This window comes from Trichechus manatus, unplaced genomic scaffold, assembly GCF_000243295.1.
Source record: "Trichechus manatus latirostris isolate Lorelei unplaced genomic scaffold, TriManLat1.0 scaffold00023, whole genome shotgun sequence".
Classification (NCBI taxonomy): domain Eukaryota; kingdom Metazoa; phylum Chordata; class Mammalia; order Sirenia; family Trichechidae; genus Trichechus; species Trichechus manatus.
Window position 1 is genome coordinate 21,465,888 of NW_004443959.1, and position 14,309 is coordinate 21,480,196.

Sequence of the window (14,309 nt, forward strand, 5' to 3'; positions counted from 1 at the left end):
ATATATTGCCCTGACAACCGTTGACAAGTGCTTTTGTGAAGACCCGATTTTTCTTAACTTTATAAACTGTTCCTCTGATAGAAAGCAAGTTACTTTCTTAAATGCATCATAAGACATTTTATGAGAATACTCTGTCAAGTTAAATGAAAATGTTGAAAAGGAGTATTTTTAACATTTCTGATCATATTGCTAATCAAGCCTTTGTTTGCTTTGCTAAACTTTGTCTAGAGAGAGAGAGTCAAATGCTGATTTATTGTCATATAATAATTTGTTCACAACCCCTGCTGTATCCCAACTACCTGGAACAGTATCTCGTGAGTAGTATGTGCCTATCACTCATAAAATGATTGAATGAATGAATAACAAATGAACAAACCACTGTTCACATAAAAGTTTTTAAGCTATTCCAGTTATTTTAGCACTGTTAAATATTCTCCATAAGTTCCAGCTGAAGTGTGAACTAACTGGTAGCACACTCTAAAAGATCTGAATTCTTGCTAGTTGTTTTTGGAACCTACAGGAACTTCCTCTTTTCAAGAAAACAATATTCAGAAATAGACATTATATTTATATTATAAAGAGATTCTTCACAAAAGGATACTCTGAGTTTCCTTATTAAAATTTTTCTTGTATGAGAAAGATACATTTTATTTAATCTTTTTTTATTAAATGCTAATTCAAGAATTGACTGTAGGCAGTTTCATTAACTCCAGGCATTTCCTGTAGTTTTTCCCCTTAAAAAAGGCTGGATTAAAGTTGCTTAACCAAATATGTTAATGTTTGAAAAACAAGATTCATTAAAAGAAGACAGATAAGAAATGACACTACTGGGACTTCTTAGAGATTCCTGTTTTCAGCTAACTTGACAGTTTGACTTCAATAGAATTAAAATTTGACCTTGTAGCTCTGACATTTTTAAGAGAAATTAAACAAATTGATGATTATAGTGGGTAGGTTATGTCAGGCCAACTTGAGCAAGTAATATAAGCCTTTTGTTCGTTGGATGGCATTGACAAAATCCTGTCCTCTAAGTGAATATTCTAATTATATTAGAAATTTGAAATACCATTGTTAATACAGTCTGCAGTATCTGATACCATCTTTATTTTTCTTTAACTTTTAGCATATTTATCCTATCAACAAGATAACTTGTAGAATGACTAAATGTTTCAACCAAGAATTCTTTACCAAAACTAAGATTTAAAATTGTGTAACAATTCAATTTTAAATAAACAGCAGTCTTTCTACCAGTATTAGAAATCAGTTAACCAAGTGAGAGTCAGAGGTGACAAAACTGTTTTAATTCCCCTGGAATCCAGATTTCTGGGTTCATGGAATTGGGGTGTCCTTTTGAACCTTAAAGGAACTGGTTTCTTGAAGTCACCTTCAGATCAAACAGTAGCCTACTAAGCATCTTAGCAGAGATCATTTTGCCTTAGGCATTGGGTTCTTTTGGAAAATCATCTATGTGTAGCTAGCTTCAAGAAGTAGGAACTCTAGGGTTTGACTAGAGGCTGTGTTTTAGGATGTATGTGTGTCCTTGGTGACTCTGTAACCTAGGACCCTAAAACTCTACACTGTGCTTTGATGCTGTCTCCTGAGAAATTAACAATGACCTATGTAGCCCGCTTTCACTGTCCCCTCTTTGGAGCTCCTTCCTGATACATTAGGGTGGATGCTACCTGATTTGAATCGTATCTACTCAACAATAAATATATTCTGTTACATTAATTTTTGGTGTTTCTCTGTGCATTTAGGTTTTTGACAGAATGTAATGTTGTTGCTATTTGTTAGCAAGTTGATTCCAACTCATGGTGACCCCATGCGTGCAGAGTAAAACTGCTCTGTAGGATTTTCAAGGCTGTGACCTTTCGGAAGGAGATCGTCAGTCCTATCTTTCGAGGCACCTGTGGGTGGGTTTCAACCACCAGCGTTTCCCTAGTAGTCAAGCATTTAACCGGTTTTGCCATCCAGAGACACCATTGCAATGTTCATTTGCAAGGAAGGTGAAGAAAAGAGACAACCCAAAAAGTAGAACTCACTTCTTATAGACCATCTGCTGGAGTAATTTGTAAATTGTATGTGAGATGCACTAGTCCCTAAAGTAGGAAACTTTTTTTTATTTTAACGCAGCCTGCATTAATTCTGTAGTGTAATACTTCTTTAACCTTTAGGGGTTGAAGGTCACAGACCTATGGAGACTATGATGAAAGCTGTAGAAGCTCTCCCCAGAAAATTAATGTAGATTATGAACTTTTTATATAAGTTTAAGTAAGTAATTGTTCCCCTTTGACTTCATGAACTTCTAGTTGTGAACTCCCTGCTATTGAAGACGGTAGGTTACATTCCTTTTTTCTTCAAATTTCAAATCATTGAAGGCTGTAAAAGCTGTTCTTTATACACACACACACACACACACACACACACACACACACACACATATAAAATAGATGAGAGGCAGCTTAGCATACGGGCTACAAGTATAGATTTTGAAACCAGATTACCTATATTCAAATCCTGGCTCTACCAACTATTAGCTATGTGACCCTCAGGCAAGTTTCTTAATCTCTCTGTGCTCATTTTTCTCATCTGCATAACAGGAATAATAATAGTACCTACCTTATAGGGGTGTTATGAGAATTAAACACCCTCAAATAGTGCCTTCACATAGTAGTCACTCATCAATGTTTACTTTTGTGGAATCAAATTTATATTAAAAATAGATATTTTGGGCGTTTCCTGCAAGTTTGGCTTCCCCAAGATGGCAGGCCCTTGTCAGTGGAGGTGGAGTTCGGAGGGGGCACAGAGCTCCTGGTGGACGGTGTGAAGAAGCGTCAGGTCACCTTGCCTGGGCAGGAGGAGCCCTGGGACCTCTGGAACCTCCTTGCCTGAATCCAGGAGAATATGCTCAAAGAACGGCCCCAGTTGTTCATCCAGGGAGACGGTGTGTGGCCAGGAATTCAGTGCTGAGGAACGATGCCAACTGGGAACTGCTGGGTGAGCTGGACTTCCAGCTTCAGGACCAGGAGAATGTCCTCTTCATGTCCACACTGCATGGAGGCTAAGGGCCCCTCTCTGTCTGGGCACCCTTGGGGTGGGGGGAAATCCCCTTGGGGGACATATCTAGGGTATGGCAGTATGGCAGGTGCCCTGGTTGCCACCCAGTTGGGGGGGCGTGGAACTCTGCCACTGAGCAGTTTCATTAGCCATTGCAGCTTCCATTGCCAGCTGTGACAGATCATTCAGCAAGTTAAAACTAATTATCATAGGCGCTACTTTCCATAAATGTACCTCTCCCTTGGGCCTTGCTTCCATATCTCCCTGCTCTATCCTCTGAACTCCCTCCGGGCAGGGAAAAGAAGCCAGGTGCTAAAAATGAGCCTTTCCCAGGCACTCGAGCAGGGGAAGGCAGGCAGGCAGGCACCTGAGCCCAGCACTCCCTCTCCCGGCAGCTGAGGTGGGGGCAGTGTGTTCCTCGGGTTTGTCAGGAGTGGAGATGGTCTCTGTGGTCAGGTGACCTAGCCGTGGTGGGGCCTGAGAACAACCCTGCTCCCTCCACTCCTGTGTCTCAGTCTAAGCGTGGAGTGGACCGCTCTCCAGGCCGCAGTGTCTTCATGGGGAGGATGAGCGGACCTGAAGAGCTGATGGAGACCCCCCTCCTCAAAGATTGGAGGAGTTTCTGCGTGAGTTTCCCCATCTGGACAGCACCTGTCCCTCACTGATATCATTATGGAACCCCAGCTGGAGTCCCCTATTCATTGCTGAACCCCTCCTCCCTTACCCAGCATATACTCTTCCAGCCACACCCCTCCTCCTGCTCCCATCTCCGGCCCTTGACCATGGCTGGCCTCCCCACACACAGCTCACCAGATGGACTCCTGAGACCCTCCCCCAGCAAAAGGCTGCCTGCCACTCAGCCTGCAGGGGTTGGGGAAGAGGAGGGAGTAGTTTAAACTTTGGATAGGCAAATAGAGGCCTGGCGAATTCAGTGTGCCTCAGTTTCGTCTTCAACAACATGGATATTGATAGTTATAAATCAGCTCATCTGAAAACTGGGGAGATACCAGATGGCACAAATGTAGATTATCTCCCTTCCCATCTCCTAGCTGGAAGCAGGATGGGGGCAGGCAGCACCTGGTTGTTGTTAGGTACTGTTGAGTCAGTTCTAACTCGTAGCAACCCTATGTATGACAGAAGGAAACACTGCCCGGTCATGCGCCATCCTTGCAATCATTGGTATGTTTAAGCCCATTGTTGCAGCCACTGTGTCAATCGTATGTTTAAGCCCATTGTTGCCGCCACTGTGTCAGTCTGTCTCGTTGAGGGTCTTCCTCTTTTTCGCTGAACCTCAGCGTTACCAAGCATGATGTCCTTCTCTGGGGACTAGTCCCTCCTGATAACATCCAAGGTATGAAGATGAAGTCTTGCCATCCTTGCTTCTGAGGAGCATTCTGGCTGTACTTCTTCCAAGACAGATTTGTTTATTCTTCTGGCAGTCCATGGTGTATTCAGTATTCTTCGGCAACACCATAATTCAATGCATCAGTTCTTCTCTGGTCTTCCTTACTCATCATCCAGCTTTTGAATGCGTATCAGATGATTGAAAATACCATGGCTTGAGTCAGGCATGCCTTAGTCCTTAAGGTGACATCTCTGCTTTTTAACTCTTTAAAGAGGTCTTTTGCAGCACATTTGCCCAGTGCAACGCATCATTTGACCTCATGGACCCCGCTGGACAACACTGACAACCATTGCATGAGAGTAACAATCTGGCCTCTCTCTGCCCACTCACTTATTGTATTGGTGAGAAATGGGGCATGTATTACCCTCCTCTTCTGTCTCTCTTTTTTCTTTGGGGGAATAAAAGAAAAACATATTTATATATTCTGGTCTGCATCTTTTGTGTCATAAGTGTTGTAGGGACAAGAAGCATATTTTGGGAAGGTTTTGGTTATTAAACAATGCCTATGGTTTGATGACTAAGTCTCATTCTAGGGTTCAGTAATGGGAAGTACATTGTTACTGCAGACCTAAGTCACACTGTCCAGTCCAGCTTGCATTAGCAATAAATCTTATATCTTAATCTCAGCTGGCCTGATCTCTTTGTCTCGAAAGTGGTTCTAAACTCAGGTGAGGGAAAAGGGGTGTTATTCAACTTTAAAATAGTGCTATTCCGATGATGGTCAAAATAAGGAAGAAATTTACTAATAGTAATATTTAGCTAATATGTGTTGGGAAGAAACAGGATTGAAATTTTAGCAGTGGGTTTCTCAGGTATATTTGGTATAATCTAATCTGATTTCTGGACAGTGCCCTGAAGTGTTGTGTTTCTGTAATCACTTTACTGTAGGGCACGTTTCATGTAGATATATTAGAAGTTGTAGAATGGTACTCTTGTGAACATTATTGCGTGATTGTCATCTTTGTAGTTATTTTGGGACTTCTACTGTCAACATGGCTATGTGAGTTAGCATTTTTTCTTTCTCTGGAAGTCAACAAATGCAGCATGGAGAATGAAAGGAGGGACTGAAATATTCCGTTTTCAGAAAAGTAGGAGGCAGATGTAATTCACAGACTCTAAATATGTATAAGACTTACCAAAAGCAGCTAAGATTGGGCAGAAATAGTACAGAGAGAAATGAATAGAAGTGTAGAGGTTGAGAAAAAAGACTCAGCAGGGGCAGATATAGAAGATACCAGCAAACATACACATTGTAAAGAGGACTGGCAAGAAAGGCAAATGTTTTGTAAGCTATATTCCTTGCCATAAGTGATAGAACTACAGGGAAGAGGGCTGACATCAAAAGATTTCTTAGACCCAGTTTTATTTGAGAGGTGGGCAGTGGGGTTACAGATGAGCCATATTTTGTGAAAAACAGCCTTTCCCTGTGGAAACAAAGGAAAGAGAGCATTTGGATGGATAAGCGTAGAAAGCTACCATGGCCTTCTGCTCCTGGAGCCTTCTGCAAAATAAGTGGTCTAGGAAATTCTATCTTATTCAAAAATGGGTATTAAAAAAAAAAAAAGTAGCTGTCACAACATCAGTATATTCTAAGGAAAATAAGAGAGACAGAGACAAACAGAATGCACCTGTGCAAAGACATTAAAAAAAAACTATGAAAACAAAAATATGTTATACCAGGACAAAATTGAGACCAAACACATATTGTATCAGTAGATGTAAATAGGCTATTAAAAGATCTTCAGATTGGATCAAAAAGCAAAACCTAACTCTGACCTGTTTATAAGAAGCACACCTAAAATACAGTGATTCAGAAAGATTGAAAATTTAAAAAAAGCAGGAACAGCATACCAGGCAAATATAAACAAAAACAAAATGGGACAAAAAAACATAAAAGGAAAGAAGAAAAGCACTTTATAATGCCAAAAGATTCACTTGAGTGAAGGTATAAATCCCTTTCAAAACCAGTGGAATATATGGTTGCCTACCCACTTTTTCTGGCTCTCAGGTTTTTGAGGACTCTACTTTTCCCACTGAAAGTATTTGCTGCCCTCCAGTGGGGATTTGTGTAATGGTGAAAGGTGAAAGAAACATTTGTTGAAGCAAAATAGCTGGGGTATTAGGCAAAACCAGAGGTGCCCCATGTACCAAATGGAAGGTGCCCCAAAATAAAGTCCGCTACCCAAGACCAGTGGGCCAGACAGGTGCCCACAAATCATGTATTTTCACACAATCTTTCTCAAAATCCATATTAACAAACAAAAATTTAAACACAGTCCATTAACCTGCATACATTCCCTTACTGAACACACATGGTATCAACAAAAAATCCAAAGCAGAAAACAGTTGGGTCTTGAAAGGGTTTTAACAGGAGAGTCTGCACCAAATATCCTAGCATTCCAGGAGATGCAAACAGAAATAGAAGAATTCTAAGTAGTGGAAAACTTTAATTCATCATTCTTGAAAAAAAGACCATATCTCATAAATTCTGTTAGTGTTTTTAGTACTCCGATTTCCTAGACATTCTGCAATTTCTATGTTCTTTGACCAACGTTTAGTTTAAGAAGGAGTTTTAGTTTAGTTTTCTTTTTTTTTTTTTTAGTTTAAAAATAGAAAAGTCTTTTGATTTTCTGATTATCTGGTCCGCAGACAATGTTGAGCCTGAGTGTGTAGTCTTTTAAAAATATTTGTTAGTAACCAAGGCAGATTGGCCTTCAGCATCTATTTCAGTCTCGTGCTAATGTGCTCCTGTTCTATAAAGGTTGGAAAGCTAAAAACTACAATTCACAGACTCCCTGCTAGCTAGGGTCCTGGATATAAATTAGCTTCCATTAACTGGATGCAAGTCTGCATGACTCAAAGATTCGCTCAGCTTCCTTGTATTAAACCCTTTTCAGCCTAACATAGGTAGAATGATGACTTTCTTTTAACTGAACTCGCACTGATACACAGACAGTTTAGAATGCCTCATGCTAGCATAGCTTTATGCTATATTTGTTTTATATCACTATAGTTTATTACCTTATTAAATAGATTTACATATTGCTTAGCTTTTTTCCTTTTTCTTTTAAGCTATTGCAGCTAATTGCAAAATCCCAATTAACTTCATTGAGTGGTGTGGCACAAAAGAATTACTTCAGCATTTTGGATAAAATCGTTCAAAAGGGTAAGATGATCACTGATGTTTTTAATAATCTAATTCTTAATTAGAAATTTCAAGAAAGAGTATGGGATCTTGCTTTTGTCTCCTCCCCACCTCACCCCCAGTAGGTATGCTTTCAAAGTCAATAATGTCAAATAGTGGGATAGTATTAGACAGGAATACAAGTTGGTCCCTCCAATTCTTAATGTTCTATGTTACCATTATTTACCTTTTTAAAAATTTGCTTCTGCGTACAAAGGAATATATAAGAAAGATAATTTAATCCCTGAGTTTTAAAAAGATACTTTACCTTTTGTGGCTAGCCAATCACTGTTCATTTTAGATGTTTATTGTTTGCATAATTAGCAGAGTTGTGATCTATTCACTTAGGCATCAGACAAGCCAATAATTTCTTTAATGAGTTGTAATTTTGTTACTTAGGAGTTATTAATAGGCAGAACTTTAAATTTCACACCAAGAATTTATGCATATATAGGAAATTAAGACTATATGTGTGTATATATATGCCATTTTTAATATTCTCTTTATGATAAATATAAAAGAAATTATAAACTGGTAATTTTAAAGGCAAAATTGTTAACCCAACTGAAAATATACTATCAGGCAAAATTTTTTAGTTTTTTAAAATCTCATAATACTTGTGATATTTCAAAAATTATGCCACGTTCTGGGTTGCAGTGAAATTAGATAATTTTAAAAAGGGGTGATTAACTGCAGCCCTCGCTCCATAGCTTTTTCTTTATTCCAGTTCTCAGTGACCACCAGAATCCTCGCCTAATAAAAGAGCTCCTCCAAGATCTGAGCTCTACACTTCGCATCCTTATTAGAGGAGTGGGGAAGTCTGTACTGGTGGGAAATATCAATATTTGGATTTGCCGATTAGAAACTATCCTCACCTGGCAACAGCAGCTACAGAATCTTCAGATGACTAAGGTATGAATTGCTTCAACTAAAAAGTACCACACCCTATTTTATATTACAAAAGTCATTGCCTCTTCTAAGCGTACATGAAAGACTCTTAGAGCTTTTTGAACATTTTTTTTTCTTTTCACAAGTATTAATTGTTTTAAGATGAATTGAGATCAGAAGAACCTTTAATGACTTACAGTTGTTATTAGAAAGACAGTGGGGATGGTAATCATTAAACAAAGCTGATCCTGTGGGTGATTAGGTGGTAAATTAATTTACCTTTAAAGGAAATTGTTTCAGGCTGCTAAAACAACATTCAGTAAACTAAGGCTAAATTATATTGCCAGTAATTCTCCATCCATCTAGGTGTTGCTTCTCCGGGGTTATTATTATTGTTTCTCCTTTTGCTTTCTGTTTGTGTGTGTGTTGTTGATAGTTCTTTGGCCACAGAGAACACGGGAAAAAGAAGCTGCAATTCGTGTCCGTTGTTTTTGCTATTTTTATTTATTGTGGTAACTAGTTTCAGTGAGAAGAATGTTGAGACTATTGATCAAAGTAAGTGTTTTAGACTGTATTTTGTTTTGTCTCTAGTACCACCTAGGAGAAAGGATAAACTGTAGATACAGATATACAGATCTTCCACATGGAAGTAGTTGTTTTCAAAAGTGACTTTAGAATACCTTAACTTTGGATCATTTATTACCCATCTAAATATAGGGCTTAGAAAAAAAGTAGTGATACCCTACTACTCGTCTGAACTTATCATCAATAATCAAGTACTCAGTGTCAATGAGAGCTAAGCAAATATGATATAAACATTGGATTATTTGTTCTATTGTCTTAAAAATGACTCTACCAGTAATTCAGAGATCTCTATAATCTGGCTGTACCCTACCTGCCTTCCTTCGTTTCCCATGTATAAGTGGGTTGTGCTATGAAAATTTATTTGTAAGACATTTAAAAGATGGCACATAGTTTGCTAGAGAAGCACTGATGTAAATTTCAGAAAAATAGGAGGCAGATGTAATTCACAGTCTAAAATATGTATAAGACTTACCAAAGACAGCTAAGATTGGGCAGAAATAGTACAGAGAGAAATGAATAAAAGTGTAAAGTCCAGGTCACATGCTACAAATCCCATTTATCCTTCATGTAGCTAATTTGTAGAACTGATATCATCTCAGCTAATGAATCTCTGGGGAGAGAGAGTGAGGTATGGGGTTTTAATGGTCAACAGCTCTAAGGAAGAGAATGTTTGGGAAAGACCAAGAAGCAGCCTTTCTGGTCTGGCTGGGAAGTTCCAGGCAGGGCTTAGCTGCTGTGCATTATTTAGAAAGAAATGTAGATTAATGACAACCTCAGATGAGTGAGGATAGCAAAGAAACTCCAAGGACAGGTTCTGAATGTATCTCCAAGGGAAGAGAAAGAAGAAAGCAAGGAAAAGCCTTTCATCTTTGCTTGGGTGGACTGTGGCAGAGCAAGAAAGAGGTATAAACGTGTAGTTCAGAAAGCACCTTTTTAGATCTTCACTTTCATTTCCATTAACTTGGTAGAGGAGCAGAGGGATAATGGGAAATATAAATTATCTTAAGTTGACCAAATGGTTTGGCATACTCAAAATGGCTAACCAAAACCAAACCACACCAAGCCCGTTGCAGCTTGAATCAATTCCAAATCATAGTGACCCTATAGGACAGGACAGAATAGAACTGCCCCATAGGGTTTCCCAGGAGCAGCTAACAGACACTATAATTAGAAGAAAATGGCTGGGAAGAACGTCTTCTGTTTTTGGCCTGACATACATCTCCACAACACTGATGGTCCAAGTATACTGCCTTAGCTAGAAGTGACTGGTGTTACAATATTATCATTTTGATTAGGTAGGAAGAAATTAAGGTACAAAAGTGAAATTAATGTTGATACTTTAACTGAGGTAGAATGACAACCCAAAAGTACTAGTTTCTGTCCTGTCCATTCAGACGTTATCATCTGAGACCTTCCAATAATTTCTTCTAACACTTAGCACGTTAGGTTGCTTTAACATCGGTTACATACTCTGAACGCTCATCTTGTCTCCTCCTGGTTAATGTTATTTACAACAAGGGAGGAGATGCGGGTAAGCACCTCTGGCTGTGGCATATCTTTTCTTTGTGATGAGTTTGGCATTTCTGGGCCCAGTGTCTTGCTTCTAGTCTTATTTTGTATTATCATTCAGTGTATGAGGTAGAGAATTTTTACCTCTCTGTGAATGTTATTTGAAACCAATGGAAAGAGATCTTTACAGTGCCCAATAATTCTGCGGCATTTTGTAGATACTATACTAAGTCAGCCAAATTAGTCTGAGGCCGCTTTCTATAATACGTCCTGGTCTTATAACTCTCTGGCTAATGGTGAATTGCTGCCTTATGTTTGTTCATAGTCAATTTTAAGGTGACACCATAAGTCAGAGGGTAGAAGAGTAATAGCCAAAATCTTCCATAGGTCATTGATAGTCAAGAGTCCAAGAGCATTTCCTGAAATTAAATTCAACTCAACATCGTAGAATGTAATCGCCCATTTTCTCCAGTGATTTAACACTCTTAATTCTCTTTTAAATTCTCCTAGCAAAAAATATGTTACTGATCCTTAAATCTGAATTCTCATATGCACAGAAGTAAGTAGAAGCTTTCTTTGTAAGGAGTTTCTGAGAAGACCAAAATATCAAAGTAGTTAAGACCACAGAGCCAGATACCTTGAGTTCAAATCCTGGATCCATCATTCTCTCAGCTGAGGGACCTTGGGCAAGTCAGTTATTTGCATCTCAGTTTTCTCATATGTAAAATGAAATAATAGTATGTCCCTCGTGGGTTGGTCTGAAGATAAAACAGCATCAGTAGAAGTGCTTCCACAGAGAAATGGAAATCATTCAGATTTGGATGGAATAGCTGAGACTGTCCCAAAGCAAGAAAACAAGAGGTGGTGTTCCATTTTCACAGATCAGTTGATGTCATTATGGAGAGGCTTCATGACTGAAAATTATTTAGCTAATCAGTGGATTAAACTGAGCTAAAAATGCAGTGACTTCTGACATATTGTCTAGCAAAAGATTTCTATGCTACTTCGCATTTGAATGGCAAGATACAGTTTAGATGAGAATATTGACATTTCTCCTATATTCTCTTGTTTATAGCCATACATACCTGTTGCCGTCAAGTCGATTCCCACTCATAGCGACCCCATAGGACAGAGTAGAACTCTCCCATAGGGTTTTCAAGGAGCAGCTGGTAAATTCAAACTGCTGACCTTTTGGTTCGCGGCTGAACTCTTAACCACGGCGCCACCAGGGCTCCAAAAAAAGCCTACAGCACCTGGTATTCCCAGGTGGACACCCAGCCAAGTACTAAGCAGACTCGACCCTGCTTAGCTTCCAAGATCAAACGAGATCAGGCACGTTCAGGGTGGTATGGCCGTAGCCTGGGCCCTGCCAGAACCAGCTGCCAAATTGCCATACCAGCATCTATAATTCCTTACTAAAACCCAGGATTTTTTTCTATCACTTCATACTACCTTGAGCTTTCTAGTTTTAGCAGCAGACTTGTTTTGAACTATCTAGTGTACAAATCTCTCTGTTAGGATGAAGAGTGAAGCACCTGTTCAGAATAAGACTTAATTCTTACCATAGTGTTGAGACTATTAGATGGGGGATCAATTCACATGCATATTATTTTCTATATGTATTCTCTGCCATATGCTACACAATAAAATGGAACTTACTGGCTAAATCTTGAATAAAACATGCTTAGACGAGTCAATAGTGAGCATTCATTCATTCAAAGAATATTTGCCATGTGCCACAGGCCCTGTGCTAGATACTGGCGACATGACGCCCCTGGGATTGTGCAGCACAGTGGCCCACGTTAACACCTCCTTGTTGGCCAAAGAGTGAGTCATGGTCTAGTTGTGGAGACAGGTAAAAACTAGTGAAGTGACACGCAATTTAGAGATTAAAGAGCCATGAAAGCACAGAGGTACCCTACGTAAATGACACAATTGTGTCCAAAAGGGTAGAGTCTTTCATAAATTGTCAGCAAAGATTGAGGCCCTACTGGGTGTCTAACAGTGTGCTTCATGCACTTTGATAAAGAAGTATAATTCAAAAACAGCCATCATATCTGTCCATCCTTTCTGTTGCCCCGTTTGGATGCACAGTAAGTGTCCTCCAGCAATTTATGTTTTCAGAGTGCTAAGAAAGTATTCCACAGGTAGGACTGCATTAGGGAAGCACTGAGAAGAAAAGGGGTAAATGGCAAGGCACGTCATACCTCCTTATTCATTCACCTTTCACTGCACCCCACTCATTTTAGGTCTGTCCCCATAGGGGGCAGATGGTCTCTCAGACCAACCTCAAGGAATTAATTCATTCTGGCCAGAAATATTCCCTAAATTTGTTCGTTGTATGCAGTGGTACTAGGGTCGCCAAATCAAGCCTGCTGCCATCGAGTTGATTCCAACTCATAGCAACCCTGTAGGACAGAGTAGAACTGCCCCCTAGGGTTTCCAAGGAGCAGCTGTTGGTTTCAAACTGCTGACCTTTCGGTTAGCAGCCAAGCTCTTAACCACTACAAAAAATCAAAGGGACTGCTGTCACTGCCTTTATGGCTATAAGAGTATATAGACCAGTTTGGGAACCCCCCCCCAAAAAAAAATCATTGAACACATATGAGAAGCATGCAGATGTGTACATGGATGTTACCTCAGAACAAAAGGGTGGCTGGAGTGCCCTGTGGTTAGAAGCTGAGCTGGACTCAAGTAGTCTCATCAAACACCCATTCTCTGCCCTCCTGCTGAATCAGTTAAATACTCCAGCCTGTTAGTAAGAAGTTCTTCTAATGAGAATTCAGGCATGCAGTTTGAGACAACTTGAGGACTGAAAAGTCTAAATGGGTTTGAACCCGAACTAGATCCAGGGCTGCTCTATATCAGCCTTCAAAGCAGTTATTTCTTGAACTAATTTAGCCTCCAAGTAGGGCTAGTGCTCATCTCTGAAACCAGAATACAATTATATCTGTTTTTCTGTTCCCTTTTATAGCACAGTCAGCTTTTAATTTTGCTCTAGAGTGTATATAAATATGGTTCTTCACTTTCATCAGCCTTTCGGGGGGATAAATACATCGTATTTACTCTCAGGTTTATGTCAGGGAGGATATGGTTTATAAATGTGAAGCCACAGAAATGTTAAGCGAAAAGGGACCTTAAAGGTAATTTAGTCTCCCTCCCCTAGTAATCGAGCTGAAATAACCGTGGCCCATTAATGCGAAAGTACTGCCCAAGGCCACCCAGATGGTGACCAAGGTATGGAGTCAGCCCGGGTCTCCTGACTCACAGGCTAAAGGCCTTTCTACTCTACCATATGGCCACATAAAATGCCTGTCTTTGTTGCTCTCCTGAAGCATTAGGTTCATTTCTTCAGCAATTCTGTATTCTTAGAACCTAGCATTTCCCAGGCTTTTTTTTTTTTTTTTTTAATGTATTAGTCTAATACTTTTCTCCTGTTGTTCAAAATATATCTGGTTCATGTAATGGTGGTATAACAGAAGCCATAAGAAGGAGGAGAAGAGAAAGAAAATCTAGGTTCTATTTCTGGTTTCTCTGTTTTCTGCCCGTGTGACTTAGGGCACGTCACTTTATCTGCTCGTGTGTCGGTTTCTTTATTTGTGAAATAGAAGTAACCCTCTGCCCCGCCTGCCTTGCAATTGCCCTGAGGATGATGAGACCATGCATACAAGCCTTTCACAA

At 39.6% G+C, this 14,309-nt stretch overlaps 1 protein-coding gene and 2 pseudogenes across 4 annotated transcripts in view; 2 read left to right on the forward strand and 1 right to left on the reverse strand.

Moving 5' to 3' along the window:
* The window catches only part of LOC105756098 (ubiquitin-related modifier 1 pseudogene), an 8,854-nt pseudogene extending 5,789 nt beyond the window's left edge, over positions 1-3,065 (forward strand).
* Positions 1-14,309, forward strand: part of FBXO25 (F-box protein 25) — a 79,961-nt gene that overhangs the window by 46,030 nt on the left and 19,622 nt on the right. For all 4 annotated transcript variants that reach the window (XM_023728309.1, XM_004373094.2, XM_023728308.1 and 1 more), the window contains 2 exons: positions 7,535-7,628; positions 8,374-8,558. In XM_023728309.1, the coding sequence (XP_023584077.1) occupies positions 7,535-7,628; positions 8,374-8,558 (279 nt within the window). The remainder of the gene's footprint in view (positions 1-7,534; positions 7,629-8,373; positions 8,559-14,309) is intronic.
* On the reverse strand, positions 11,870-11,988 carry LOC111819984 (uncharacterized; annotated as a pseudogene).